The 27,555-nt window shown below is 38.3% G+C and overlaps 1 protein-coding gene and 1 long non-coding RNA gene across 6 annotated transcripts in view; one reads left to right on the top strand and one right to left on the bottom strand.

Moving 5' to 3' along the window:
• The window catches only part of VCAN (versican), a 105,711-nt gene that overhangs the window by 20,977 nt on the left and 57,179 nt on the right, over positions 1-27,555 (top strand). For 3 of the 5 annotated variants that reach the window (XM_070517834.1, XM_070517833.1, XM_014857042.3), the window contains exons 6-7: positions 15,887-16,180; positions 22,795-25,785. In XM_070517834.1, the coding sequence (XP_070373935.1) occupies positions 15,887-16,180; positions 22,795-25,785 (3,285 nt within the window). The remainder of the gene's footprint in view (positions 1-15,886; positions 16,181-22,794; positions 25,786-27,555) is intronic. The other 2 variants (XM_014857043.3, XM_044777886.2) reach the window with 1 other exon arrangement.
• Positions 5,675-13,872, bottom strand: LOC123289022 (uncharacterized). The gene is made up of 3 exons (XR_006532730.2): positions 13,737-13,872; positions 6,210-6,313; positions 5,675-5,811 (listed from the first exon to the last, which is right to left on the bottom strand). It is a non-coding gene; the product is annotated as an uncharacterized lncRNA (long non-coding RNA).

Below are 27,555 nucleotides of genomic sequence, written 5' to 3'. Positions count from 1 at the left end.
GAGAAGGAGGAGTATGTCAATGGTCATGCAGGTTAGAAATGTCTTTAGTTAATGGCAGGTTTTCTTTCAGTCATGCTGCTGTTGGACTGTTTCCAGTACACTTTTAGAGCATTAAGAATAGAAAGCTGTAAGGGTGGTACCTATTCTTGTGAGAACTTCAGGTAAGATCCTGTGATGACAAACCGCTGGGACTCCAAGTACTGATAAACACCCGAAGCACAACTAAAGAACGCAAACCAGCCCAGGAGCGATCTTCATGTTCCACTTCTCCTCGTGTGCACTTTGCTATACTGATATTCAGAGCAATCATTCATTCATTCAACCAGTCAACACAGGAGAAAAGCCACCTGCTGTTTGATAGGTACTCTGCTAGTTGTTAGGGCCGTGAAGCCAGGTAAGATACAGGCCTTGCTTCAAGGATGCTTAGATTCTGATTGATTTTAGCGCTATCATTTCTCACTCAGCATGAGTTAGAGATTCTTAAAGTTTGAGTTCAATAGTGGTGACAATATGTAAGGGGCACAATGCAGTTTTATTATAAGACACGTGGAACAGAAGCTTCTGCGACTTTTGAAATAGAGTTTTATTGGTATCAACAGGCATCTTAGAAGCCTAAATATATAAATAGAACGTAATGAATGAGTTATACTTTTAATTTTGGCTGGGTACATGTAAAAAGAATGATTTCAGTTTTCTTATGTGTAAAATGAGAAGGTTGAACTAGATATTTCCATGGTGGCTTCTCACATTAAAATTCTATGATTCTATGAATTGAGTAAACAACCTCATAGACTGAAAGCCAGAAAATAAGCAGTTTATATTTTCCTAATGCCCTGACTCAATTTGTATAGGAAGGCCTGCTTAGAAGAAGGCTAAGTGTGATTCTCTAGCATCTTAACATTCTTACTGTGACTGTCATTTAAGACTGGTAAATGTATTTTCTAAACCAGAGCTTCAGATACTAACAATTTCCATTTCTGTTTGGGGACAAAGGGAAAACATATGTAAAATTCAAGCCATGATACATCTGTATCTGTATCTATATCTATATCTGTCTATATAGATATGTATCTTTATCTTTTCTCTTTCCTTTATTTTAAGTTTAATTAACTTCTCTTTTTTTAATAGAATAGGAGATGATAGGTAGGAGAATTTGGTTCTAGGAAATAAATTTGTCTGTTGCTATTTCAGTAAGATGGAAATTTGTATCCAAATTCAATAAGGTGGAATTTGTTTATCACTATGGTTTTAATTTAGAATAATATCTATCAGAGTGATAGTTATAAAGTTTTCTGGAGTACTGGTAATGCTGGAACTGAAGCAGAGGTAGTCTCTGAAAAAGTATACATAAGGTCTAATTACCTGAAAGATCTTTACAAATAGAATTGAAATGGTGGTTTTCAGGTACAAATCCACGGATTGGTCCAAATATGAATAAGCATCACAAGCCAGCCTCCTTGATGGAAAGGCAGACGTAGGTACTCACGATGCCACCAGAAGGAGCATCTAGTTGCTCCTCTGTGTGTCTGTTTCTCAGTCTTACCCTGGTGGAGCTACTGAAACCCCGCTCACTAAGGCTACAGACTCCTTGACTTTTTCCACCCCAGAGGACTTTCTGCTTCTGCAGACGTAGTTCTGAGGATGTGCACACAGACCACAATGAGAAGGATTTACTGCTCATGTAGAAGTTCTTTTCTACCTCCATAAACATTATCACTTCTAAGGCAACTGTTATTCACAAAACCAGTCTCTGCCCCAATGTACCCAACTGTATTTTATACATTTGCTTGGGATAAATATTCGAAATATTTGATGAAAATTTGTATTATAGCATAACTTTAGTTGGGATATTTACACCAAGCAACAGAATTTGAATTTTTTTTGTTTTAGTACATAAAAGTTGGAAGAGAAAGATAAAAGAATCATATAAATACTAATTCAAGCACTGGCTGAAATTTGTGTCAGCAGAGCAACAAGGCTTTTATTTGTTTTGTGGGAGAAACTTGACACTTCTGGAAGATATTCAGCGTGTTTGTAATGACGTTGTTCTGGAAATTTTTTCCTCCTTGTTTCTTGTCCTTTGGGAATAATTAGCAAATCTCTGGACTTGAAATTGGACTGGTGGTGAGCAGGGAGTGGCGTTAAAGAGACTTTTTGTGACCAATGATGTAAGAGGAAGATCATAGGATCGTTGTTGTAAGGTCTCTCTCCTTCCTTTACTGAAGCGTATGTTTTCCCTTTGAAGTAAAGACCATTGGCTAAGCCGTGAATTGATAAAAATTCTTGTAGAAAGTTGATTATATAAAATTACATCTGGTATTTCAATTACCACATTGATAAAAGATTATTTGAAGATGAGCCAAATTTCCTCATAAGAGACATTAATTGCTATATTCATAGGTATAATAATTCCCACCTATATTTTATTGTATTTTTGACAGCCAAGTGTGTGTGTGAGAGGTGGTGTGGATGGTAAAAATTAGAGATATTGATGTACCCAGAAGGCATGTGATGGAACATATACTCAGTTATGAACCAAGATGCAATTACTTTAGATCAGAAGCCATATTGTTCCAGATGGTCTAATGAAAAAGCCAATTAAGTATAAAATGAAAATTAGTTCAAAAAGACAATTAATTTTGTTTCAATTTAGTAGTTTATCATGAAATATATTTAGTTGACAGAATGTCGACCTTCTATTTTTTTCTCCTTTCTTGTTTTATAGTGTGTGTTTCCTTATAAAGTTCAAATAATTGTCCTAAATTAAATGTAGACATTTGGGGGGGAGGGGAACTAATCTAGTTCTTATTCCAAGGTGGTGATTATAATACAGTTATGCTTATGAATACAATTTTCGATTCTATTTTTAAGAAATAAGCTTGTTAAGTGTAAAAGAGCAATTCCATTAGCTGTATCCACTAGCAAGCCTTCCAGTATTAGGTTGTGTTCTTAGAACTGGCCTAGACGTTATGGTGGCTTATTAACCATGATTCAGAACACTGTTACTAGGAAATTAATGGAATTAAGATTCTAAAGTAGGAATCTAGGAATCAAGATCCATAAAATAATTCTTATTAGGAAGTTTAATCTGTGTTTCCTGGTAAGATAGATTTGGGAAATATTGAGAGGGTTTAGAGTACAGTTGAGTGATTAAATAGTTCAGAAAATTGGGTAAAGGATTGGAGTTATTTAGGAGCAGTAAAGGCAATGCTGAGAGAGGACTCTTGGGAGGCAGTTAAGTTCCTGATAATTACAAATAGGAAGGACCTCAGCTGAGTCCCAGCTCCATCACTTACTAGTTGTGAGATCCTGAGCAAGGCTTTCCTTGTCTAAGCTTCAGTTTCTTCTGCTAAATGGGACAATAAGAATATTTACTTTTTAATCATGCTATGAAGAGGAAAGGAGTTAATGTGTCAAGCTTTTATCACAGTGTGTGGCACAAAGTAAGTGCTCAATAAATAATAGCTGCTATTATAGCTGAAGGGCATATGAAAGGTTCTTTATTTCCACTGAATTCATAAAAGGAAGAAATGAGTTAAAATTGCAGCTCTGTGAAATAGGTTTAATATAAGAAAAACTTTTCTGACAATGAATATTGTTAAATGTAGAAAGAATTCTAACAAACTATAAAATTTCTTACCTGGAAGTTTTTTAGAGGTAGAACTGATCTGAGATGTTATGAGTGCAATGCTCTGTCAAAGTCTGAGTAATGGTACTTTGAAGGATATAGATATAGGATATAGGAAGGAGATAGAAGAATATAGAAAGGATATAGAAAATAACTGGAAATAGGTCACTTTACAAAGAAGGGTAATTTTTATGTCAAGATATTTCGAATATGATGAGTTGTTTGAACATTATTGAATAACTAAAAACAATACTGTGGCGAAATAATTCCTTTATTATTCTTCCTAAGTTGTTTGAAATCAGTTATTCTCTGATTAGAACATTATCTTCTTGAATCACAGTGTTCAGGAGTTAATCTGGTGTCTCACTCCCCACAGAAGGTCATGGGCGCATAAACATGTCCACTTTCCTAGTGGAGGATTTAAATACTTCTGAAAATGCTGTGAATTAATGTACGTCCATGCTGAAAACTAGCAGCTTAGTAGGAAGTATGTGTGTCTAGCTATATCCATAGCGAAAAATAATTCCTAAATAAAGTAGATAAGAAAGTATTGGAAAGAATGGAGTACAATGTAAATATTTCAGCTGAAGAAACTGCTCAAAGATTTAAGGAATCTTCAATTCTTATTTAATGAAATTAATAGATTGTTTATTTGATTTCTTTATGGTAGCAGGCACTTGTAAGATAATAGTTGCCTTTTTATAGGGGTTTGATTTTCCCTGCAGCTCAATCAGAGGGCAGTAGATGAGGTCGGTCTGCTATCTTTCGTGGTTGACTATCTTAGCTCCCCTGCAAATGAGTCACTACTTCCAGTCTTGTCCCAGACTTGACTACTGACCTGGAAGATGCTTGCTTTTCTGACATGGGCAACCTTGGGGACCTAACCCCCATCCTTCCATGGCCTGTATTTTCTATGTAGCCCTCCCCTTTGGCTTTTCTTCATCTGGAGTAACTACCGCCCTACTATTCCAATTTCCTGGCTTTCACACAAGTGTCCCAGCACTGTGATGTGTCTGTACTCTGAGCTCTCTCGTTCATCTCATTCCCCTCCAGAGTCCTAGCTGATGTCTCTCACTCTTAACCATCTCTAAACCTTGAATGTATGACTATAATAACCCCCTGCAAATGTTTGCTTACGCTTCCTTGTCTCCTACCAGACTGTGGGTTCTGGGAGAGAGGGAACCATGTGTATCCCCACTATGTCCTTGCACATAGTAGGTGCTCCATAGATGGAGTTGAATGAAGAGTGAATTAATGAATTTGCCTCCATATTAGAAGTGCTCACTCTACTTGCCTCACTTTACACCTGCCCCTTGGATACCTTCACACCTCTCCAGGCTTCCTCACTATGCTTCTTGCTTCCCAATTTTTCACTGCTTCAATTTCCTTATTAGTTGTTTTAATTTCATTTTTGTTCTCTTGTATGTAAAGTGCAAGTCAAATGCCTTGTAGGGTGAACGGAGCCCAAAAGTAAACCAAAAGAACAAATAAATGAACTTGAAAATGGTAATTTCTACTTTTGCACGTCTGGCCCTGAATTCTCTTCTGAATTCCATAGCCGTAGTTCTAGTTCGTGTATCATCTCTGGTTTTGATTCTCACAGATAATCCCCGTGCCTTTAACAGTTCTTCCAGGGGCCTGTTTTATGGCATCAAAGCACTGAAGTACCATCGCCGTGCATTCCTTCAGTCAGCATTGTGAACTGGGTTTTCTGCTGCCTTCTCCCTCAAGCGCACACTCCGTCTGCTCTTCAAAGCTCCCAAACGTGGCTCGGGGGGAACCTATTCAACCTTGCTTCCCTCTCTCCAGCGTGACCCCGCACACGTGCCCCAGCCTCCCCAGATCCTCTGCCTCATCCTGCCTGCAGTTCTGCTCTGGTTCTCTCAGGGAACACACGCCCCTCACCTTTCTAACTTTCTGCTCTTCTCTCTGCCCGAACACTCACTCCTTCCGAGAGCCCATCTTTGGCTCTTCCAGCTCACACTGAGATTTGCGGACCCAGAGCTCCCACTTTTCTTAGAGTTAGTTCCACATATTTGGTGTTTAGTTGTTCTCTGGTTGCTTTATATTCATTAACTACAAAATGTTATCTATTAATTTTATTTCTGCAAAACTTCTGTAAGCTCCTGGTAGAGACGAGGCCATAAACATCTTCTGTATCTCTCCCAACTGCCATGAAGGACCTAGTCCAGAAAAAGACACATGATAGTTATTCACGAAATACTTGGTGGAAATTGCAGGATCTCTGAACTTGATCTCTTTTGGAGACTGCCTCTGCCACCTTCCATTTCTAGAATATTTGGGAAAAGTGTCATGCTTTGTTCATCAAATTTACTAAGGATCTTTTCTTTTTTTTGACTTTTACTGGATCACCATGATACTTATTTTTCTCTTTCAATTTCTCCTCTCACTCTTTTTGGTAGTGTCTCTTAGAAATAATTCCTTCCTAGTGACACTCTCTTAGAAATAATTCCTTCCCAGCGACACTCCTTTCTCCTTTCCAGTCCCTCACAGGAATTTCCCTTTCTTGCCTCTCCAGCTAATCACTGTCTCTGGGACTGGTTCCTTTGTACCTACTCACCAATTAGAGGTTGTTTCTTCTACTGCCTCCTTGTGTCAAAATCCGGGATAGCTCTGTCACCTTCATGACTTATCTGATGCCTCCATGTCATTCTTGTGTCTGACCTAGAACCAAAAATAACCTTTCCTTTTTGTTATTGTTTGAGCTCCTTTAGACATGAAAAGCTAAACATTTACGTAAAGGCCTGAATGGCATTAAACAGTCTTAGAGCTGGGCTGAAGTCTGGCCTTTTGGGAGGCTTTGATTGGACCAAAATCAGATATCAAATCTGGAAATTGTGTGATTTCCTCCCTGCAGGTTCTCAGATCGACTTTAAGTTTTAATGGAATTTGCAGTATGCGATCTACAGAATACTTCAGCAATGGGAGTTCCGTAAGAACCAGTGATGTGTGTGTCCTGACTGGGCTTATTCAGTTAAAAAGCCCCCTGTCAGCTGGAAGAGTTTCCTGCACACTGCGCTTCAGCAGATGACTCACATATTGATTCTGGATTACAGAACCTCTCCTCATTGGTTGAGGCTGGTTCTAGAAGATGCTGAAAACTTTTTAGTTATTCTCCATAGAACTCACAGAATCCTAGATCACAGCTGTGGCTGGGGCTTCTTATATAGGCTTTGGAAATAACATGCCTTGCTAGGGGTTGAAACTGAACTGGGAGTTGTTTCTGTGTGAATGTTTGAACAGTCCAGGTAAGAGCCACAGAGGAAGGTGACCAGGAGTGGCATACTGGCAGCACCTCTGGGAAATCACATCCTCATTCCGCATAGTGACGTCAATAGACCGACTGTGAGGTAGCTTCATGGGTAGGATAAGAAAGGAAACTATTTATCGTATGATTGCGTTATTATTTAACTTAATCCTCATGAACATCTTGGTAGGCATTTTTTTTTTAAACCCTCATGTTTGCGTATAAGGAAACTGAGGCACATAGAGGTTAAGCGATGAGATATACCCTTCTTCCTGTTCCACTGCAGTAAACTCTCAGGACCACTGAAGATTCCCCAGCAGAACAGCAGGCAGTCTTACAAACCAAGACTATGCAAAGAGCTCTCAAATACCCCCAAATCTCTGATTTCTTACATAAAAGTATCCTAATTCTTATTTGTGTAATGATTGCATTACTGATTGGATTACAACGATTGCAATTGCTGGACTAAATGGTACCTCTAGCTTTAACTTTTTGAGGAACTGCTAGATTGTTTTCCAGTGTGGCTACACCATTTCAAATTCTCACCACCAGTATATTAGGGTCCTGATTCTTTCACGTTCTTGCCAACACTTGTTTTTATCAGATTTTTTTATTATAGCCATTCTAATGTGTGTGCGGTGATATCTCATTGTGGTTTTGATTTGTATTTCCCTCATGGCTAAAGATGTTGAGCAACTTTCCATGTGCTTAATGGCCTTTATGAATTTTCTTGGAGAAATGTCTATTCAGAACTTTTGCCCAATTTTAATTATTTATCTTTTTGTTATTGAGTTGTAAGCGTTCTTTGTATACTCTGGATTCAAGTGCCTTTTCAAATATGTGATTTGCAAATATTTTCTCCCATTTTGTGGGTTGTCTTTTTATCTCCTCAACAGGGTCCTTTGAAGCACAAAAGTTGTTAATTTTGATGAAGTTCAATTTATTTTTTCTTTGGTAATTTGTACTTTGGCGTCATATCTAAGAAAACATCGCCAAATCCCCACTCGTAAAGACTTCTATATTTTCTTCTGAGAGTTTTAGAAACCTTAAGTTTTACTTTTATTTTGATCTATTTTGAGTTAATTTTTGTATGTGGTGTGAGGTAAGAGTCCAAATTCATTCTTTGGCATGTGGATATCCAGTTATCCCAGTACCATTTGTTGAAAAGACTATTCATTCCCATTTAATGGCCTTGGCACCCTGTTGAAAATCAGCTGGTCATAGATTTATGGGTTTATTTCTACATGTCTATCTATCTATACTTATATCAATACCACGTTGTTTTGATTATTGTTGATTTGTAGTAAATTTCAAAATTGGAAAGTGTGAGACTTACGTGCTCTTTTTTTTTCAAAAGTGTTTTATCTATTCTGGGTCCCTTGAGTTCTCATACGAATTTTAGGATCTGTTTGTCAATTTCTACAAAGAAGTCAGCTGGGATTCTGTTGGGGATTGCGTTGAATCTCTACATCAACTTGAGGTGGATTATTGTTTTCATGTTGAATATTCTGATCTATGAACATGAGATGTTTTTCCATTCTTTTAGATCTTCTTTAATTTCTTTCAATAATATTTTGTAGCTTATAGAGTATTAGTTTTGCAGTACTTTTATTAAATTTAGCTGTAAAAATTTTACTTTTTTGATGCAAATGTAAATGGAATTTTCTTTTTCTGATTGTTCAATGCAACTGTATAGAAATGCAAATGATTTTTATATATTAGTCCTATATCTCATATCCTGCAACCTTGTTGAACTTGTTAGTTCTAATAGTTTTTTAATGGAATCCTTAGGATTTTCTATATATGGTCCTTTTCATTTTATTATCTTACCTTTAATAAGTAGACATGTCTTGACATAAATTCCTTGAAGCATGTGACTGTTATTTGCTTTACGGTTTTGATGTCAAGCTGTCCTAGAGTCCTGGGTTCAAAGAGCCTTTTTGAAAATACAGTGGCTATTTACCTCTCAGCTGTGAAAAGTATTTTTTAAAAAACCAAAAAAACTAGGCTGATCCTCGTGTGTTGACCTGCAGCCATACTGTGCCTGTCAAACCAAATAACAGGTTCAATCTCTTGTATATTTTGAAGACTCAGACACCCAGAAATTTTTTAGAACCTCTTTCACACTCTAATTAAGATCTTACTGCTCTGTCAGTGGGAAAGAATAAGATCTGACATCCTGAAAGCCGTAAAAATATGTTTAAGTTTTAGTGGGGTTCCCTGTGTCTTTAAACCTTTCAAAATGACATACATGGGATCTTGTGTAACAAAACATTGACACATATGTGGATTCCTTTTCCCGTGAATGTTACCTGATTTAGAGAATGTTAACTGACTATCACAGCAGACTGATGACAATTCTCTGATAATTAATTAGAGGTTAAAATTTTCAAAACCCAAAGTCTATGCTTTAAACCACATTATGCTTCTCCTTCAGCATAAGACAAGTGAGAAGTCTGAAAGGTGCCGATCTAGCTTTCTGGTCTCATTACTCCCCAAATTAGAAACACGGCCAGCCTAACGCTCGAAGTGGAGTGGAGTCCCTTCAGCAGCCCTGGAGGTTTTCTTGTTGCTGTTAACAGAAGGTTGGTCTCTACAGATTAAAGGATCAAATCTTAGGGGGAATTGACATGCTTTTGAATTATTTACAAATATCGGCCCTGCATATTAGCTACTAACCAAATATGTACAACTGACGGATTTCATGATCCAGAGGATAATGAGCATTAGTCTTCATTGCTTTGGTCTTGTGTATATACACACAGGCAAAACAGAGACAGCAAGAGTGAGAGAGAGCAAGAGAAAGACAGAGAGAAAGAGAAAGGAAAAGAAAAGAAACCTTTGATGAAACTTAAAAGTCCAAAACTTCAAAGTTAATAATAATTATGTTGAGTTGTTTTTATCACCATGATACTTGCCATATGCTGTGTTTTTATCATATGGGCATTCAAAAGCTCATTTCATATGACTACTTCCAGCTTACACACCATATTTACTTTTGCATACATTTATTACTTATATACCATTTTGACTGAAAGAGCAAGGAAATGTAATAACTTCCACCGTTCTGGAAATTTTACAGTGAAAAAAATATCAGACAGTACTGTCCCCAGATGGACAGAAGGAATCATGATTAGATGAGGAGAACTGATTTTCAGACCAGACAGTTCAGGATAGAAGGGTTATGAGCACAAAAAAACAGAAGAAACATAAACATTTATTACACCACCCAGCGAGTATACCAGCTAGAAAATGGTGGTGAGATCTCAGCTTGGCCTGCCACAGAGAGCAGCCTGGCAGCTGCAGGCTAGGAAAGAACTGAACAGTTATCTGCGAGCAGCTGATGCCAAGTCTCCTTTCACCTTGGCGATTGAAAGGAATTGTCAGCGGGAGAGGAGGATCTATCCTAGATTTGCTCTAGACCCAGGCTCTTTAATAATCTTTCTGAGTTACTCCTGGGTATAAGCTCTAGCTTTTGAACAGAGCAGATCATTTCTAATGTTTTGATTTGTTTCCATCATTCCTTGCCATTTCAGTATGTGTCATTTTTGAGTCTGCCAAGAAGCAACTTTTCCATTTAGCAATCAGAAGTGTGGAAAAAGAGTGTGCATGGTCCACTTTCCAGGGGATCTTTTAACAGTTGGTTGTCAAATTAAAGTGTTTTTCTTTCCTCAGTATTTCTGATGATGTTAATTCTTATGATTAAGATGAATTTAGTTTGTGGAATGTCACCAGATATTAAAGTCTCACCATTAGTGTCTTCCAGCTTCTTCTAGGACATCCCTAGAAAGTTGAAATAACAGGAATAATTCAAAGCCACAGCATTTAACTAGAAATCTTGGAAGAATGTGGTTAAGATACTTCATATATGTTTTCCATATGAATATGCAAATTATCCTGTGTGTAAAATCCTCCATTTTGCATTATATTTTATGGGTGCACTCATGTGATTGTGTATGTGTACACCTCGGTGAATTCTTACTTATAACAACCTAAATTAACTTGACATTTTATCTTAAGTAATGCATCATTCTGCTTATATGAAAGATATTTTGTGTATTTCCTTCCTGATGCCTTATTCGCTCTCTTTAACTGGAGAAAAATGAAGTATTCTCTCATAGGTCGACAACAATTAGACACATGTTCCAAACTTGGACTTTAGTTACAGATTTGCTAATAAGCGTCCTATAGATGTGGGTGCTTTGATGAGCTACGTCCAGAGCTTAATAGTGGACTCATTGTCAGCTGATGCAAGTGGTCCTTGCCTTCTAGGAGGGCAACTATCCAGTAAACCTAAAATACATTCAGTAGTTCCATTACAAGTATTCAGGCATAGCCATAGAACACAACCTTGTCTAAGGCTAAGAAAATAGGCATTTTCTATCACTGAAGGCTTTGCTTTCCTGCCTCTCACTCTAAAGGTAGTACAGTGATAAAAACTCAAAAGGAATTTTTATTACTTACATCAGAGGCAAAGAAGTGCCTTCAGATGCTCTCAGGGTAGGAAGTTAGATCCCCTGACCAGGTAGGTCATCTAGAGAGAGAGAAACTAAGCCAATGCACTGGGTTGCTTCTCTTTCTCTTGTTCCTTTGCTTCCTGGTCTGGCTTTGCCTCTGAACTTTGCATATTATCTTTTGGTGCCTCCTCAGATGATCATTCATTTTTGGAGCAAGACTGGAGTTACATTCCTGTTCCTGGCCCAGACTTACTTTCTGTCTAATTTCATTAATGCTATCAATGATGAATTTTATAGTTTAGAACATATAATTTGACCTGTAAATAAATCCTGACTACAGATTTAAAAACTGAAAGCAGATCAATAAAAACTTAGAAAATCTTAACATCTTGATTGCTTTTCTCAGTGTAAAAGTGGCCAGTGTTTAGCCTAAAACCTGCATTTTTCTGTGGGATGCGGGATTGAAAGACTAGTCCTTTAGATTGAGGAGAAAGCCTGCTGCTCTTATCCGCTGTATTTTGGTTTATTTTTTGTAAAATGAGTTTATTTGTAAAGAAATGAGCTCCTTCTGTGTTTGGCTTAAATCCTGTCTTAGACGCGTCGCTGGGGCTCACCACTCTGACCCAGCTCCGTGCTCACCTGCAGTCTTTGATGCAGCGCTGAGAGGCACGGCCTTTATGTGCCCTGGGCTTCAGACTCTCTTTGGTTGTTTGGCTCCTGCTTCGATTCTGTCTGCTTACCCAATCCTCTTACTCTGCTTCTGCTTGAGCAGGTTGGCACATTGGCTACCAGAAACTTAAAACTGAATTATAATTGTTATGGATCAATTGCGATTCCTCTTCTTGATTCAAACACTCATGTATCTAGAGCAGTGTTTTCGAAACTATTCCATGAAACAGATCCATGGACTTTTAATTAGTATTCTATGAGAAAAGGAGAGTTCGCTGGTCAGATGGTTTACCAAGGCATAACTTCCCTGGGGACTCCCCAGAAATACTATTAATATGAAATGCTCTGAGAAGTCTTACAGAAATGAAACTCATCAATGACTTGTATTTATTTTCTAAATGCCGTTTTGTCCATGGAACCTCTTTTCTTTGGGATAACTAGTCACATGTCAAGGATCACCAGCTTTCTGTAGAAGACATTTTTGGAAATTATGTTCTTAGAACTTGGACCATAAGTTAAGAATCTTCCTGATTCACATCTTCAACAGGAAGCTTTTAATAGATTCATTCTGATTTAAATATCAGTTACCTACATTTGTATTATGTTAGATAAAAAACAGATGATGTCGAAGGATTATCTGATTAAAACCAGGCATCTAATGAATCAAAAAATACCCGACAGGAGGTTATAGAGATCTTAGAAATCAAGGACACTTCATAATGTGAATTAGTTTGATTACTGCTGTCTGTGTATTACCGATTGACTTACATTTCATTTTTTCTGGTTTAGATTTTAGTATGAAACTGATGCCAAGATATTCTGGCATATTTTTAAAAAGTATAAGATGTCCTGGCCTTAACATTTTGAGGTTGATACATAGGAAGGGCAAAGTTTGGGCGTTTAACATCACTTTTGGTATAGAATGAGTGTTAATTATAACAGACTCAACATGTAGTAAGACAGTTCTAGGGTGTGGATGCTTCACTCTATCAATTAGATTTTTGAGGTAGACAATGTAATGCTCACATTAAACAATTATGATTTAGGAAGGCTTAGATATTTATTTTTTGGAACAGAGTTAAAGTAAATGTCTGTCTTTTATTTTTCCTATTGTTTTGAAATAAAACAACAATTATGCCATATATGATGACAGGCCACAATTATCTTTACAGATGAATTCTTTTGATTCTCACCTTAAGGTAAATTCAATTAATGCCAGTTAAATCTTCCTTTTTCCATCTGAGTTACATGAAACCCAATGGTGATATCTCTTTCAACATTTCTTTTAATTTTACTTGCAGCATTTGAAAAGTTTCTACACGTAAATGAAAAGGAAAATGGGTGGACTTGGCAATAACAGAATTTAATCAAATAAGTAAAACCATTATTTTATGGGTATTGGATAGATAGATGGCAATTATACCCTCCAAACAAATGAATTAAATCATTATTTTGATATAAAATCAGGTTTAACAAGAGTTTCTTTATGACAAGTTCTATAAGTAGACCTTTATTGATTTAATAATAATGAGGGAATTCTCTTTTTAACCTGCCAGCACCTTCTGAAACCTTTCTTTCCTTTAACACCCCGAACATGTTTGCCGTTTAAAACAGGGAAACCAGTTACCCGTGAAATCATGCCGTCATTTTCCTCCCCTAACCCCTTGGTTGGGCTAATTTGGAGCAGTTCATTTCCCCCAGCACACAGACTCACCCTGCTGTTTGCAGAAGCAGAGTTTTACTCAGTTCATTATATTTCTTTGCCCTGCTCTGGTTGGCTGAAAACTCTTGTTACTTCAGAGGAACAGTAGTTTTGCCTCAAAGCAGAAGTACCTCACAATGCAGGAAACAGCAACACGCCGACTGTTCCAGCTGTAATAACAAGCCCGAGGGCTCTACCTTGGCGGAAACACGCTGGCACGCTGCCCTCCTTCACACTTGTATCCCTTTCAGGCTAATGCGAGTGTGAGACCGAGGGGAGTGGGGCTGCTCGAGGCGGCCCAGTCTCTCTGTCTGCCTTCCCCGTGTCGCTCTGAGCCAAAGCCACAGCCAAGATGAATCGCCTGTTCCAGACAGCAGCTGCCCAAAATTCTGCAGCAGAGTTAGGTTTATTTAATGTGCTGCTTGGCAAGGGTGGAAGAAAAAGAGCACCTTGTTCCTTAACAAGAACTTGAAATGCCATTCATTTAATGAATACTATTGAATACATACTATGCAACCGTACTGCGACACTTAGGCTTTTAAAATTTGTTAGGGAGGGAGACACTGCAGGAGTGGGCAGGGGGAAACTACAGTTCTTACAGCGTATTTTTGGATTTGAGATTATGGTCCTTTGCCGAACTAGATAATTAAGGACAAAAGCCTATTCTCACCTCTGCCTTACTCTTTTCAGTTCAGGTAAAAGTCATTTTTCTTTCTCTTCTTCAAATAGTTCTCATTGGGATTTGGCCTAGTTTTGTCAGTAGCAATTTTAGACTTCTAGTGAGAAAAGCTGATATGTGTGATTTGGCCATTTTTCCCATGACTAATTTCTTGCTTGATAGTGCTCTCACACGCGCAGAGAGTCATGGCTGTATTCATTTTAAACAATGCTTGTTCCATCTGGGTTTATTCAGGTGAAGATCCATCCCATTTGTCTAAGAGATCATAGAATCCGAGAGCGGCCTTGGTGACATAGAAACAGGACCCGCAGCTGCCACGATAATGGACTGTCGATATTTTAGCTTCCTCTCTGCCTCATTTTACATTCCTTCTCCAGCCTGCTGTATTTGCTTAGGCAGTCTCTAATTCTGCCTCTGTGTTTTAGCCACTTGTGCGCCTATGTGAAAAGCATCATTTAATCTGCACTGAATTTATTTCAGCCAATTGTTTTGTTAGTTACCCAAGTAGAATTCCAATTCAACAAGCCCTCTGGAGCTGCCAGAATATTTTAATGTGACATGTTAAATGATAATGTATATACTCTCTGCTAATTGGGCCTGGTGATGAACACAGTAAATGCCAGCCCTTCTTTGTTAATCAATAAGCAAATTGTCTCTCAAACTTTGGGAGAGCCCCTGCTGGCACACGTGGCGTCTTTGTGAGAATTGGAAAAAGGCGCCCCCTCTGGGCAGACAGATTGCAAAAGGTATCCACTCTGGGCAGAACAAGTAGAAGAGAAGGTGTCCCTTCCTCCAAGGGGGCTTGGGTCCCTTTGGCTGGTTGAGTGGGAGCTGATGCTGGCCCCAGTCCCTCCCGGCCTTGTCCGCGTGCAGGCCTGACCTGCATAACCATCACGGCAGCCCTGAGCCCTGCACAGGAAGGGGACAGCCTTCTGTTCTGCTTCTGTCCCTTCCTGCCTTCAAACCGTGGGGGTTTTCTTGTTTTGTTTTTTGCTTTGATGGGAGTTAAGTCATTTTGATGATAGTGATGTAGAAGAAAGGTCAAAAATTACTGTTGAGTTTTATGATAAACAAAGAGAAATAACCGTCGGTGACCATTCAATACATCTTTCCCTTTCCAGTATGTAATGTATGTACCTCACAGACTCTTTCATTAAAGACAGCACCCATTTCTTGGACAGTAATCCAAAGAATCACTTGGAAAGGTTTGTTCATTTTAAAGAATTTATTGTGAGGTTATTATCAAATGACTGCTTCTGTGGCCTGCGGGAATATACATATATAGAATGAGACTTTTCTGGTGTGTATTATTTCTTATCATTCATTAAGAATAACAAAATGAAGTAACCGTTATGTTTCTGCTTTAAAGTATCTGAATCTGCTACCTTGCCATGAAAAAAGTGTCGCCTGTTCCTCCCCTCGCCTATAGACAGGAAAGGAATGGAGAGTAAAACTTAGGGCCTTTTTTCTCTTCTGATTCCAGGTGATGTGTTCCACATCACTGCTCCCAAGAAATTCACCTTTGAGGAGGCTGAAGAAGAGTGTGAAAATCGGGACGCCCGGCTGGCAACGGTGGGGGAGCTCCAGGCAGCGTGGAGGAACGGCTTTGACCAGTGTGATTACGGGTGGCTGTCAGATGCCAGCGTTCGCCACCCTGTGACTGTGGCCAGGGCCCAGTGTGGAGGTGGTTTGCTTGGGGTGAGAACCCTGTATCGTTTTGAGAACCAGACAGGCTTCCCTCCCCCTGATAGCAGATTTGATGCCTACTGCTTTAAACGTAAGTGTTTGCTACCTTTTTAAAAATTACAGATTAAAAAACAATACTTCGAAGGCATGCATTGATGTTCAACTAGCCACTGGAATGGATTCTGTGTCTTGCAGTGTGTGCACGGAATGGAAACAGTTTAGTGACTTTCCAAAGCCAGCAAACGGAACAGCAGCAATATGGTTAAAACAATAGGAAGTTTGACAAATGGTTTTTGAGAGAGAATGAGAAAATGTCAGGTTAAGGTCTCAACTGTACCGTGATGCACCTAGAACCACAGAACATGTGTCTGAGTGGTTATTTTATATGAATTGCAATCTTTAATTGCAATTAGATTGTTGGTGTTCTAAAGCTGGGGCCAGCTGTGGCTGAGGTGAATCCTTGAATTCTGTATATTTTGTCTTCCCGTGGTATCACTCTTTCTTTCAAACGGTGGAGAATTTAAATTCCAGTAATTGCAGGTGAGTACTTGGAGCTGACATGGATAATCATAATGTTCGATTAATACCTAAAAATGAACCATGCTGTCAATAAAAATCTCCATTTATCTCATTTTATTTCAAGTAATGGAAATATGTGCCTTCTAATGATTAGTTATCTAGTATCATTTTGAAGTAGAGTAAATGTTCCTTGCGAGGTGTAACATATTGACTATCTTCGGTAGGTTTACTCCTTAAAATTGTTTTTAAGTGATCTTTCTCAATATTCATGATATAATTATTTTAATTTTTCAGATGTCCTGAAGTTATTTTAGCATTCCTAATCCCATGATACAGTGTCATGCTTGTAGAATGCTAAATTCAACAAGCAAGTAATCCAGAGTCTCTCAGTGATATTTACTGTAGGGTCTGTATTATGCCAGCGAAACCAAGATCTCCTAGGATTCTTGGTGATCTTAAGTATGTTCAAGAAAGAGCCATGTTATATTGAAATTTGGTGGGAATTTTTTAAGTTTTCAATATATCTTGTTATAACAATATGTAACTACAATGAGTGGAAAATACACTAGCTAATTATATAATTGGTTTCTCAAGTGAAACACACAGGCATTCTCCTCCAACCAAAACGAGGCAGAGCTGGGAAGTCTGAGTAATCAGCAGCGTAGATGCTAGCGCCACGGAGCCACATACTGCCGTCTCCCAGCTAAGACGCCTCTGCTTGGATCTCCTGCAGACTCAACTTTCTGAGTGTTAAAGCCTCAAGCCACGTGTTGTGTATCAGTGTGGTACAACCTGTCCACAAAAAGCCATGGAAAATATTAACTTTTGTTCCTAGGTCCTAAAACAACAGAAAAGGTCTTCCTTAATCATTTTCAGAAAAACAGACAAAAACAACAATAATAACAAAACCTTGTCCCTAAAAGTAGAAAAGTATACATTCCGTTAAGCCACATGCTCATAAGAGTGATTTTCAAGTAGTTCAAGCTCTAAAATCAGTTTTGTATTAAGTGACTGATGTGATTAAGGAAAAAAAAAAATCAGATTTTAGTGTGTATGCGTGTGTGGAAGAAGGGGTCAGAGAGGTTAAATTAGGGAAGAATTAGAATTATCTAGCTTGACTATCTTATTTTCTTGTGCTTATAAAACTGGCACTTTTAAGCTAAAAAAAACTTTTAAAACTTTTAAACAACATTTTTTTTTCTCCCTAAGGGTAAAATTTAAACCAAAGCCTGTTTGTAGCCACAAAGAAGTCATCCTGGTGTGTTTTAAATTATTTATTTAAATGAGAAATTCACATGAATGTCTGACATGACAGTTACTTAGATTCAAATAGAATAACCACCTACTAAAAATCTACATAAAATTTGAAAAAGGTTTGAAAGTTTAGGTCCATCTTTTTCTCCCTAATTCATTTGAATCTATGTAACTTGGAAGTATATAACTTGCAGATAAAATGGATTCACATTTTGGGTTTTTCCCACTTAAGCTAAAGGCTAGATTCTTATTTATTTCTTCTCTGCTTAAAACCCTACCGTCTTCAAAATTTATTCAGCACATAAAAGGTTAAGAAAGTTTAGACATACATAAAAGCCTTCCTTAAACCACACACAATGCCAACAGCCGCCCCAAATTTCTAATTCATTTTTCAAGGATTCTATTAATATAATTCTTTTAAGAATTTGAAGAATATTCTCAGGCTGACTTAAGTGCTGTCCCCTTTTTCCACATAGTTGAGTAGTGACTAAATTCTGTAGGGTGAAGTAGGTAAGTGTTGTGGCCTTAATGACAGTTCCAAAAGTTATTTCAGAGATGTACATCTGGTTAAGTAGAGGAACTTAGAAAGATAACCATATTTTTCTTATTTACTTTTACCAAATGTAGAAAGCGTTTTTAAAGCCATTTCTTGGTGATCGAACAATACCAAATCTCACTTTGTTCTAATTCCCTTTTCCTTCTAAAATCACTGAATAGAACATTAACAATGGCTGATGATAAATATAATTAGAATCTAGTCTTGTCAAATAGATTTGAAAAACAAGTAAATTCATGTCTTTGTAAAATGAAGTTTTCCTGTGTATTTTCCCTTGATTATTAAACTAAACTGTGCACTTTTAACTTTTCTCTCACCTCAGAGTTAAGCAAGTTCTGTGAAAGAGTGTCACATGGGGCTTTGGAAGATCGCCCATACATCCCCAAATTTGAGTGAACCCAAACCATTCAAGACACATGCTAATCTCTCATTTAATATTATTAATGATCTCCAGGAGAGGGAGATTGGGAATGTTTCCTACAAAACCCATTCTAATATCCTATTACCATCACTCTCAGATGGTTTTTCCAGTTATCTAAATCCATTGCCTTAGAGTTTGAGCGCACTCTTCCTTTTTAAGTTGGAGACCAAAATCTAAATCACAGCCATTCCTATTATTGAACACAGTTGTTCAGTTGTCCCTCAGCATCTTCCTCAACTGAAACAATTTCCTTGTCTTGAAATTTTGGTTTCTAAGCTTCCAGGCATCTATGTGATCTTGCTTTGAACTTATTATTTTTCACCTCCCTGTGTTTGATTAAGTTCAAATCTAGACATAGTGGTCTAAAAAAGGCTAAAGAGAGACCCAACACTTCATATACTATATTTCTTACATGTTTGTTCACTTTTATTTTTTTTGTTCCCTGTTAAAATTGGCCTGCCTTTCTAATCTGTGGTTAGTTTATTATCTTTTTTGTGTCCTAGATTATAATCCAACTATATGTGCCAAAACAAATCCTTCTCTAATTGGTATTTTAAAAATGTTTTCTGTTTATTAAATTTGAATCTGCTAGCATTCAATCACTCATAAAACTTTAAAAGAATAGTTTGAGTTCTAATCTCATTGTTTCAACCTTTACTCTTTCCCCACTTATGAATGTGGAATCAACTTATTGAATATCCGCCCTGTTTGTAAATTCCCATGCTTGCAGTTATTTACGTATAAAAATTTAACATAGAAGAACTAATTTGAAATTAGTCGTTTCTCTATAGTGTGGGAAGTATGGGTTAGGGTTAAATTGACCATCATGCTGCTAATAGGGTTTTTATGTTTTCTTAGAAAGATCTGCCTATGTCCCACAACAGAAATGCCGAGAAGATAGTCCATAGGACATAGCATACCCTAAGTGCGGTGATATGAAACATCTGTGTGGCAGACAGCTGCAAAGGTTGGAAAGGAGATTTGTGGGAACAGAAGCATGCTGATTTCTCTTGGCTTCCTCAGCAATGAAGTTCGAGGGACACTGGTAGTTTTCCAAGACAAAACTTCTCCACATGAATGCTTCTTCTGGAGAGACACTTTTAGAATAATCTGGAGTTGTGTTTTCACCTTTATAGCAGTCATTATTAATACAGCGGTATTTATTCTTAAGATATCTCTTTGTAGATATTTATGTTTTAAAAAATTATTTCCTTTTTTGGGGAATGGTTGAAACAAATAGCACAGATGATCAGATATACTGAGTTATGATGGAAATCAGCTGTTAAGTTGACAAAAAATCCACCCAACACCAAAAGGAAGTCTTGAGGTTTTTCGTTCCAAATAGTAGAATTAGTTAACTTAATTATAAGCAGACTTTTTAATGGGGCTCTAAAATTATTGAAAACCCTTGTTTTTGAAAACCAAGTCACATAAATCCTGGCTGTGTCAAGGCGATTCTCTGAGACGTACTGCTGTCACTTCGCCACACTCCAGGACTAGAGAGAGGCAGCTCCAAACGGTACAGTCGTGGTTGACAATGACATACAGTTAGTTAGTTTTTCAACTCTGAGTCCTTCATTTTTAAAACACTATGCAGATTTTCCCGTAGCGCTGTGGGAAGCTGCCAGCACAGAACTTGGGTTGGAACCTGACTCCAGGCCCTCTGTTCAGGCCCTAACGCAATATCACCTCCTTTGAAGTAAGTTTCATCAGCCACGGAAATACTCAGAGGGAAAAGCAAAATTAGCTTTTTTGTTGGTATTAATAATAAAATGATTAAATTTTCTCTAATGTGCAGTGTGCTAAGTGTTTATATTATGTTTCCATGGGAACTTTCCCTGTATGTACATTTTACTATTTCCCCAAAGAATGCAGTTATAAGACAAACATGAAATTTGGCAGTTAAATGAGGTAACGGTTGTGGAATTTCAGAGGATAGAGAATTGAATTAAAATAAAAATAGTCAGCCACATTTTGGTCCATAAGTTGTTCGTGTCAATCAAAATAGACCAAAATTTCTCCTAGGAAATGAATGCCGAAAAAGCTTTTCTTTAAAAAAGGAGAAAAAGGTTACTTAACATGTTTCTGAAGAGTCCGGTTCTTTTTATTGCTGTTTAGTTTTGTTTTGATATAAAAGGATAAACAGTGACTTTAAAGAATATTTAAATGCACCATCATGTAAATGGCCACCAAGTTTTCATTATAAAAATTAATGAATCTGGACTTTAAAATGGTCTGGGGAATGACCACAGCTAATAACAGTTCATACCAGACCAAAAATAAGGAACTTATTACAGCCCTAATCTGATTTACAACAAAATCACATCATTTTATCATTAAGTTTTTTTAATAGATTTTATTTCTTTGGAGCGGTTTCCCAGCAAAACTGAACAGGAAAGTAGAGATTTCCCAAATACCCTTGCCCCTACTCATGCATCGCCTCCCCCACTCTCAACATCCCCCACCAGAGTGGTACATTTGATACAACCAGTGAACCCACGTCAAGTCCAAAGTTTACATTAAGGCTCACTGTTTGTGTCGTACACTCTATGGGTTTAGAAAATGTAGAATGGCATGTTATTTACCAGTCTAGAATCATACAAAGCCGTTTCCTGCCTTAATCTCACTAAGTTTTGAGAGGGTAGATGGAGCTCAAAGGTACCCAATTTTGTTCTCCCAGGACTCCTGTTTTGGGATTATTGAGAGCAAGACACAAGACATTATAGACACCACAGACATTATGACTCTTCTCAGGGGAACAGGCATCACCTATACAAGGAGTTTTAAATCATACAGGATATAGCAAAACAACAGCTACAGCTTGCCTCAGAACAGTTCCTTCTGAGTTTACTGGCAACTAGACTTTAATTTTTGAAAATCTGCTTAAAAAAAATCTCTGTGTGGTAAGCCGCTGCGTTTTCCCTATGTGGAAAAGGAATCTTGTTTACAACACTGTCGCTTTTATACACCATTTGGATTTCTTTAAACAGGCCAGGCCATTCTCTGTAAAGCTGGAGGCATTATAATGTAGCATTTTATGATGACATGTTACTTTTTAAGCCTGAGCCCATTCTTTCTGATGCTCAGCGTTGTTTCCAGTGATTTGTAATTACGACCTAAAATATATCATGTGGGTACTGCGCTTCCTGTTCTCTGTTTGCATTCATGCTAAAGTAAGCCTAGAACGGAGACCCTTAAGAGTTACAAACGTGGTGTGTAGAACGTAGGACAAAAGGTAGAACTGTCACAAAAGCCAAGCAGCCTCTGCTGGAAACGTTTTATTATTTATTAGAAGCAAGGCTGCACTGCAGAGTTGAAAGGAAGATGAAAACAAATGTCTCAACACCTGGAATCAAGCGAAAAATGCTATTAAAAGGTTTCATATCCTGTTTTGATGAAACCCTCCACATTATGGACAATGTAACCATTTATGTGTAACTCAGGGACATTTGATGTGGCTTTTTTGTTGTTTTGCAATCTGAGGCACTCCCTCTCCCCTGAGACACCATGCAGCTTGAGAAGGAGGGAGAAGGCTAGATGCACGGGACAGAAGCCTCCAGAATAGTAGTGCTAAGTTCTCCTGCTAGGCTTCAAGTTGCTGCTGTCATTTCTGGTAACCTGTCTCCTGTTCCCAAACTCTGCATTTATATATTTTTTGGATTTCTCTTTGTCTTAAAACTACACAATACTCGTTTTCCTTAGCCAGGAACAGTCATTCATACTTACTGGTAAAAGCAGTGATAACCCTTATAATATAAAACAGGTGACCAACTTGTGAGTATTACTTGTTCAATTGTCTGTCTTTGGGTTCATCTGAGTATTAGTTTTTAGACTCCTCTCCATCACAAGACACTTTTGGGTCACCCAAAAATACACAGCAGTGCTTAACAAACACTGGACGTACAACTTTTTATTAGTGACTTGTCTAATCAACTCTTTGAAATTATTTTTCTAGCTAAACAGAATATATCAGAGGCTACAACCATCGAACTGAATATCCTTGCAGAAACCGCATCACCCAGTTTATCCGAAGAACTGCAAATGGTACCTGACAGAACTACACCCATCGTCCCTTTAATCACCGAATTACCTGTCATTACAACAAAGTTCCCTCCTGTGGGAAATATAGTCAGTTTTGAACAGAAAGCCACGGTTCAATCTCAAGCTGTCACACACAGATTAGTCACTGAATCACCCACGCCTGCTGGGAGTACCAAGAAACCTGGGGATATGCACTATTACTCACCTTCTGCTTCAGGACCACTTGGAAAGCCAGACATAACTGAAATTAAGGAAGAAGTGCCCCAAAGTACAACTGTCATCTCCCATCGTGCTACTGATTCATGGGATGGTGTCATGGAAGATACACAGACACAAGAATCAGTTACACAAATTGAACAAATAGAAGTGGGTCCGTTGGTAACATCTATGGAAACCTCAAAGCACCTTCTGTCTAAGGAATTCTCTGTAACTGGAACACCGTTTGTATCTGCAACAATGACCCTGGAATCCAAAACTGAAAAGAAAACAGTAAGCGTTATTTCTGAATCAGTGACCCCAAGCCACTATGGATTCACCTTGGGAAAAGCTGATGGTGAAGACAGAACATTTACGGTTAGATCTGGTCAGAGCACCTTGGTCTTTAGCCAAATACCTGAAGTCATTACAGTGTCAAAGACTTCGGAAGACACCACCCCCACTCAGCTAGAGGATGCAGAGTCAGTCTCAGCATCGACGCTTGTTTCACCTGTAACTATGCCTGACATTGATGGATCATCCATGGATGGCTGGGAAGAGAAACAAACTAATGGTAGGATGACTAAAGATTTTTTTGGCCAGAATATGTCCACCACACCTTTCCCATCAGAGCATCATACAGAAGTAGAATTCTTTCCTTATTCTGGTGATAAAAGATTAGTCGAGGGAATGTCCACAGTTATTTATCCCTCTCCACAAATAGAAATGACACAAGAAGGAGAAAGAAGAGAAACGCTAAGACCAGAGATGAGAACAGATACTTATACTGCTGATGAGATACAGGAAAGGATCACCAAAGATCCATTTATAGGAAAAATAGAGGAAGAAGACTTCTCTGGAATGAAGTTCTCTACAGCTTCCTTAGAACAAATTCATCTTACAGAGTCTTCAGTGGAAATGACCAAATCTTTTGACTCCCCAGCACTGATAACAACAAAGCTAAGTGTGGCACCAACAGAGGCAAGAGATGTGAAGGAAGACTTTACCACAACTCCTGTTGGATTGGAAACAGATGGCTATCAAGATACTACAACGTATGATGAGGGTATTACAACCGTGCATTTGACCCACAGCACTTTAGATGTAGAGGTGGTCACTGTATCAAAATGGTCATGGGATGAAGACAATACAACATCAAAGCCTTTTGGGTCCACAGAACATGCAGGCTCTCCAAAATTGCCCCCTGCCTTATTCCCAACGATGGGAGTGAGTGGAAAGGATGAAGACATCCCAAGTTTCACTGAAGATGGAGGAGGTGAATTTACTCTTATTCCAGGTAGTACTCAAAAGCCATTCAAGGAGTTTCCTGAGGAAGACACAACAGACCATGGCAAATTCTCAGTTAGATTTCAGCCAACTACATCAACTGGTATTGCAGAAAAGTCAACTTTGAGAGATTCTACAACTGAAGAAAGAGTTTCACCTATTACAAGCACAGAAGGCCGTGTTGTTTATGCAACTGTAGAAGGAAGTGCTTTGGACGAAGGGGAAGACGTGGATGTCTCTAAGCCCGTATCAACTGTCCCCCAATTTGTACATACTTCAGATGTGGAAGGATCGGCATTTGTTAATTATAGTAGCACCCAGGAACCTACTACTTATGTAGACACTTCCCATACGGTTTCTCTTTCTCTAATTCCCAAGACAGAATGGGGAGTGTTGGTACCTTCTGTTCCATCGGAAGGTGAAGTTCTAGGTGAACCCTCTGAAGACATACATGTCCTTGATCAGACTCCCCTTGAAGCGACTATTTCTCCTGAAACTATAAGAACAACCACAGAAATCACACAGGGAACAACTCAGGAAGAATTCCCTTGGAGAGAGCAGACTTCAGAGAAACCCATTCCTGCTCTCAGTTCTACAGTTGGCACAGCCAAGGAGGCAACAACATCTTTGGATGAACAAGAGAGTGATGGGTCAGCGTATACAGTCTCTGAAGACAGATTGGTGACAAGTTCTGAGAGAGTCCCAGTTTTAGAAACAACTCCAGTTGGAAAAATTGAATACAGTATGTCTTACCCACCTGGTGCTGTCACTGAACACAAAGCAAAAACAGATGAAGTGGTAACACCAAGCATGGGGCCAAAGGTGTCTTTAAGGCCAGGGCTTGACCAGAAATATGAAACAGAAGGTACTAGTCCAGGGGAAATTGTATCGCCTTTCAGCACTGCTGTCACCCAGTTTATAGAGGAAACCACTACTGAGAAAAGAGAGGAAACATCCCTAGATTATATTGATTTAGGCTCAGGATTATTTGAAAAGCCCAAAGCGACAGAACTCCCAGAATTTTCAACAATTAATGCCACAGTTCCAAGTGATGTCATTGCTGCCTTCAGTTCAGTAGACAGACTTCACACAACTTCAGCATCCACTGAGAAACCGCCTCTCATTGACAGGGAACCTGGTGAAGAAACAACCAGTGACATGGTCATCATTGGAGAATCAACATCTCGTGTTCCTCCCACTACCCTTGAGGATGTTGTAGTGAAGGAAACGGAAACCGATATTGATAGAGAGTATTTCACAACTTCAAGTACTCCTTCTGCTACACAGCCAACAAGACCACCCACTGTGGAAGGCCAAGAGGCCTTCAGACCTCAGGCACTTTCCACTCCAGAACCCTCGGCAGGGACAAAATTCCGCCCTGACATAAATGTTTATATTATTGAGGTCAGAGAAAACAAGACAGGTAAGTCTTTGCTTTCTAGACATACCAGTCAAGGCAATCAGCATTTTATCTTGAAAATTACTTTTGGAAAAAAAAAAATCAACATACCAAATGCTGCCATTAGAAGATAACTGGAGTGTGAAAAAGTTCTGTGTTTTAGCTTCATATATTTGTACAAGAATTGGAAGAATATGTTAAACAATTTGGAAGAATGTTAGATACGATTTTTTTTAAAGTCATGAGAAGCCCTGCTTTGTCATCTAATATAACCAAATCATCACTGTTGCATCACTTCAGAACATGCAGAACAAAGTGTTTTAATTTCAGTGTCTTTCCATGCCTTACTACTCCAGTGTAGTACTAGACTATGTTAACATTCCATTGGTCTTTAACTATTAACCTTCAGTACTGACATCGTGGACAGACAGCTAAAATCCTATTGCACATCCCTAGGGCTGATAGAAAGACGTCTAAAGGTTTGCTTTGGTTTTTCTCTTCCAGGAGTGTACGGGTTTTATTATATGACTTTGGGGTGGGTAATAGGTCTGTAGTTTAAATGTTATTTTAATGCCAGTTCAACATATTTTTAAGCTGTTGTCCTTGGATGTTTTAACGAGGCTTTAACTATTTAGAAAAAATACAATCTAGCTCAGTTCTAGGAAATGCTGTAATTCAATGTATCAAATATCATTTCAGAAAATGAGTATGTCAGCATTACCTCGGTTCCCTAAAAACCAGGCTGTAACATTATTTATTCTATGATTTAATTGTTTTATCTCCAGGAATATTTGCGATGCCTTCTATTCTGCTCAAATATTTTATTTATCTCTCTGGCAAAGTTCTTAAAAGCTGTTTCTTTACATTGGTTAATACTTGCAATTTTCATTACCAAACGTAACGTATTCCTTCCAAAGGTCAGAACACATCATCTTTGAAATGGGGTAAGCTGAGCAGAGAATACATAGCGCATTTAGTGCTATAGATCAGCTCAGGTTTGTCTGTCTCTTTTTAATTGACAAGTTAAAATCATTGATTTTAGTTAAGTTGCCGTCCTCTAGTGTTAATGTGAGAATTAAATGGACAAGTACTCATTTTCCCTTGACCTGGCTCTGAGAAGTCGGGGTAGCAGAATGTTTTTCGCAGGTTTTCTCTCTTGCTGTTGGGAGAGTCCCTTTAGGGGGTCATTTTTCTTCAGAGTGGTGCTGTCCTCGTTAGAGGGCTCAGAGGTGCACCTGTTGCAAACAAACAGGTAGCTTTGTTGCCAAGTCAGCTGGCTTCCAGTGGGGCAGGTGGAAACTTCATGGCTTCTATAGGTTTCTACTATTCAGAATTTTCTCAATGCGAAAGCTCTTGCGGGGCAGTGAACAGCAGAGAAGGAAATATGTTCCAGAGGAGTGAAGTTAATCTCCACTTTCCAATACCGTTGAAAGAGGCCAGGATTCGAGCATTATTTTCCTGCTATTGATGCTGTTTCTTAGAAATCAGAGCATATTTCCTCTCTCTTACATTCCTTTTCTGCCTTCTGGAGCTGGAGTCGGAGAGACAAGATGAGTTGCCAAGGAGTGGGAATGAGGGCAGCTACCAGTAGGCCTATGAAAAGGGAAGAACAGAAGTGAGGAGAAGCAAAAAGGAATTACTACTAACACTTAATTTGAGAATTTTAAAATTACTTGAATGACTAATTATGCAGAAGTTTTCCCAATTTAGATTACTTTCTTGTTAGTGTAGATACTGAATCAAATAATACAGAAAACAGTACAAAATCTTCTGCATTTAAAAACTCTTCTAAAT

This window comes from Equus asinus, chromosome 9, assembly GCF_041296235.1.
Source record: "Equus asinus isolate D_3611 breed Donkey chromosome 9, EquAss-T2T_v2, whole genome shotgun sequence".
NCBI classification, from domain to species: domain Eukaryota; kingdom Metazoa; phylum Chordata; class Mammalia; order Perissodactyla; family Equidae; genus Equus; species Equus asinus.
The sequence above is the reverse complement of the archived record's forward strand: the minus strand, read 5'-3'. Positions and strand labels throughout refer to the sequence as shown.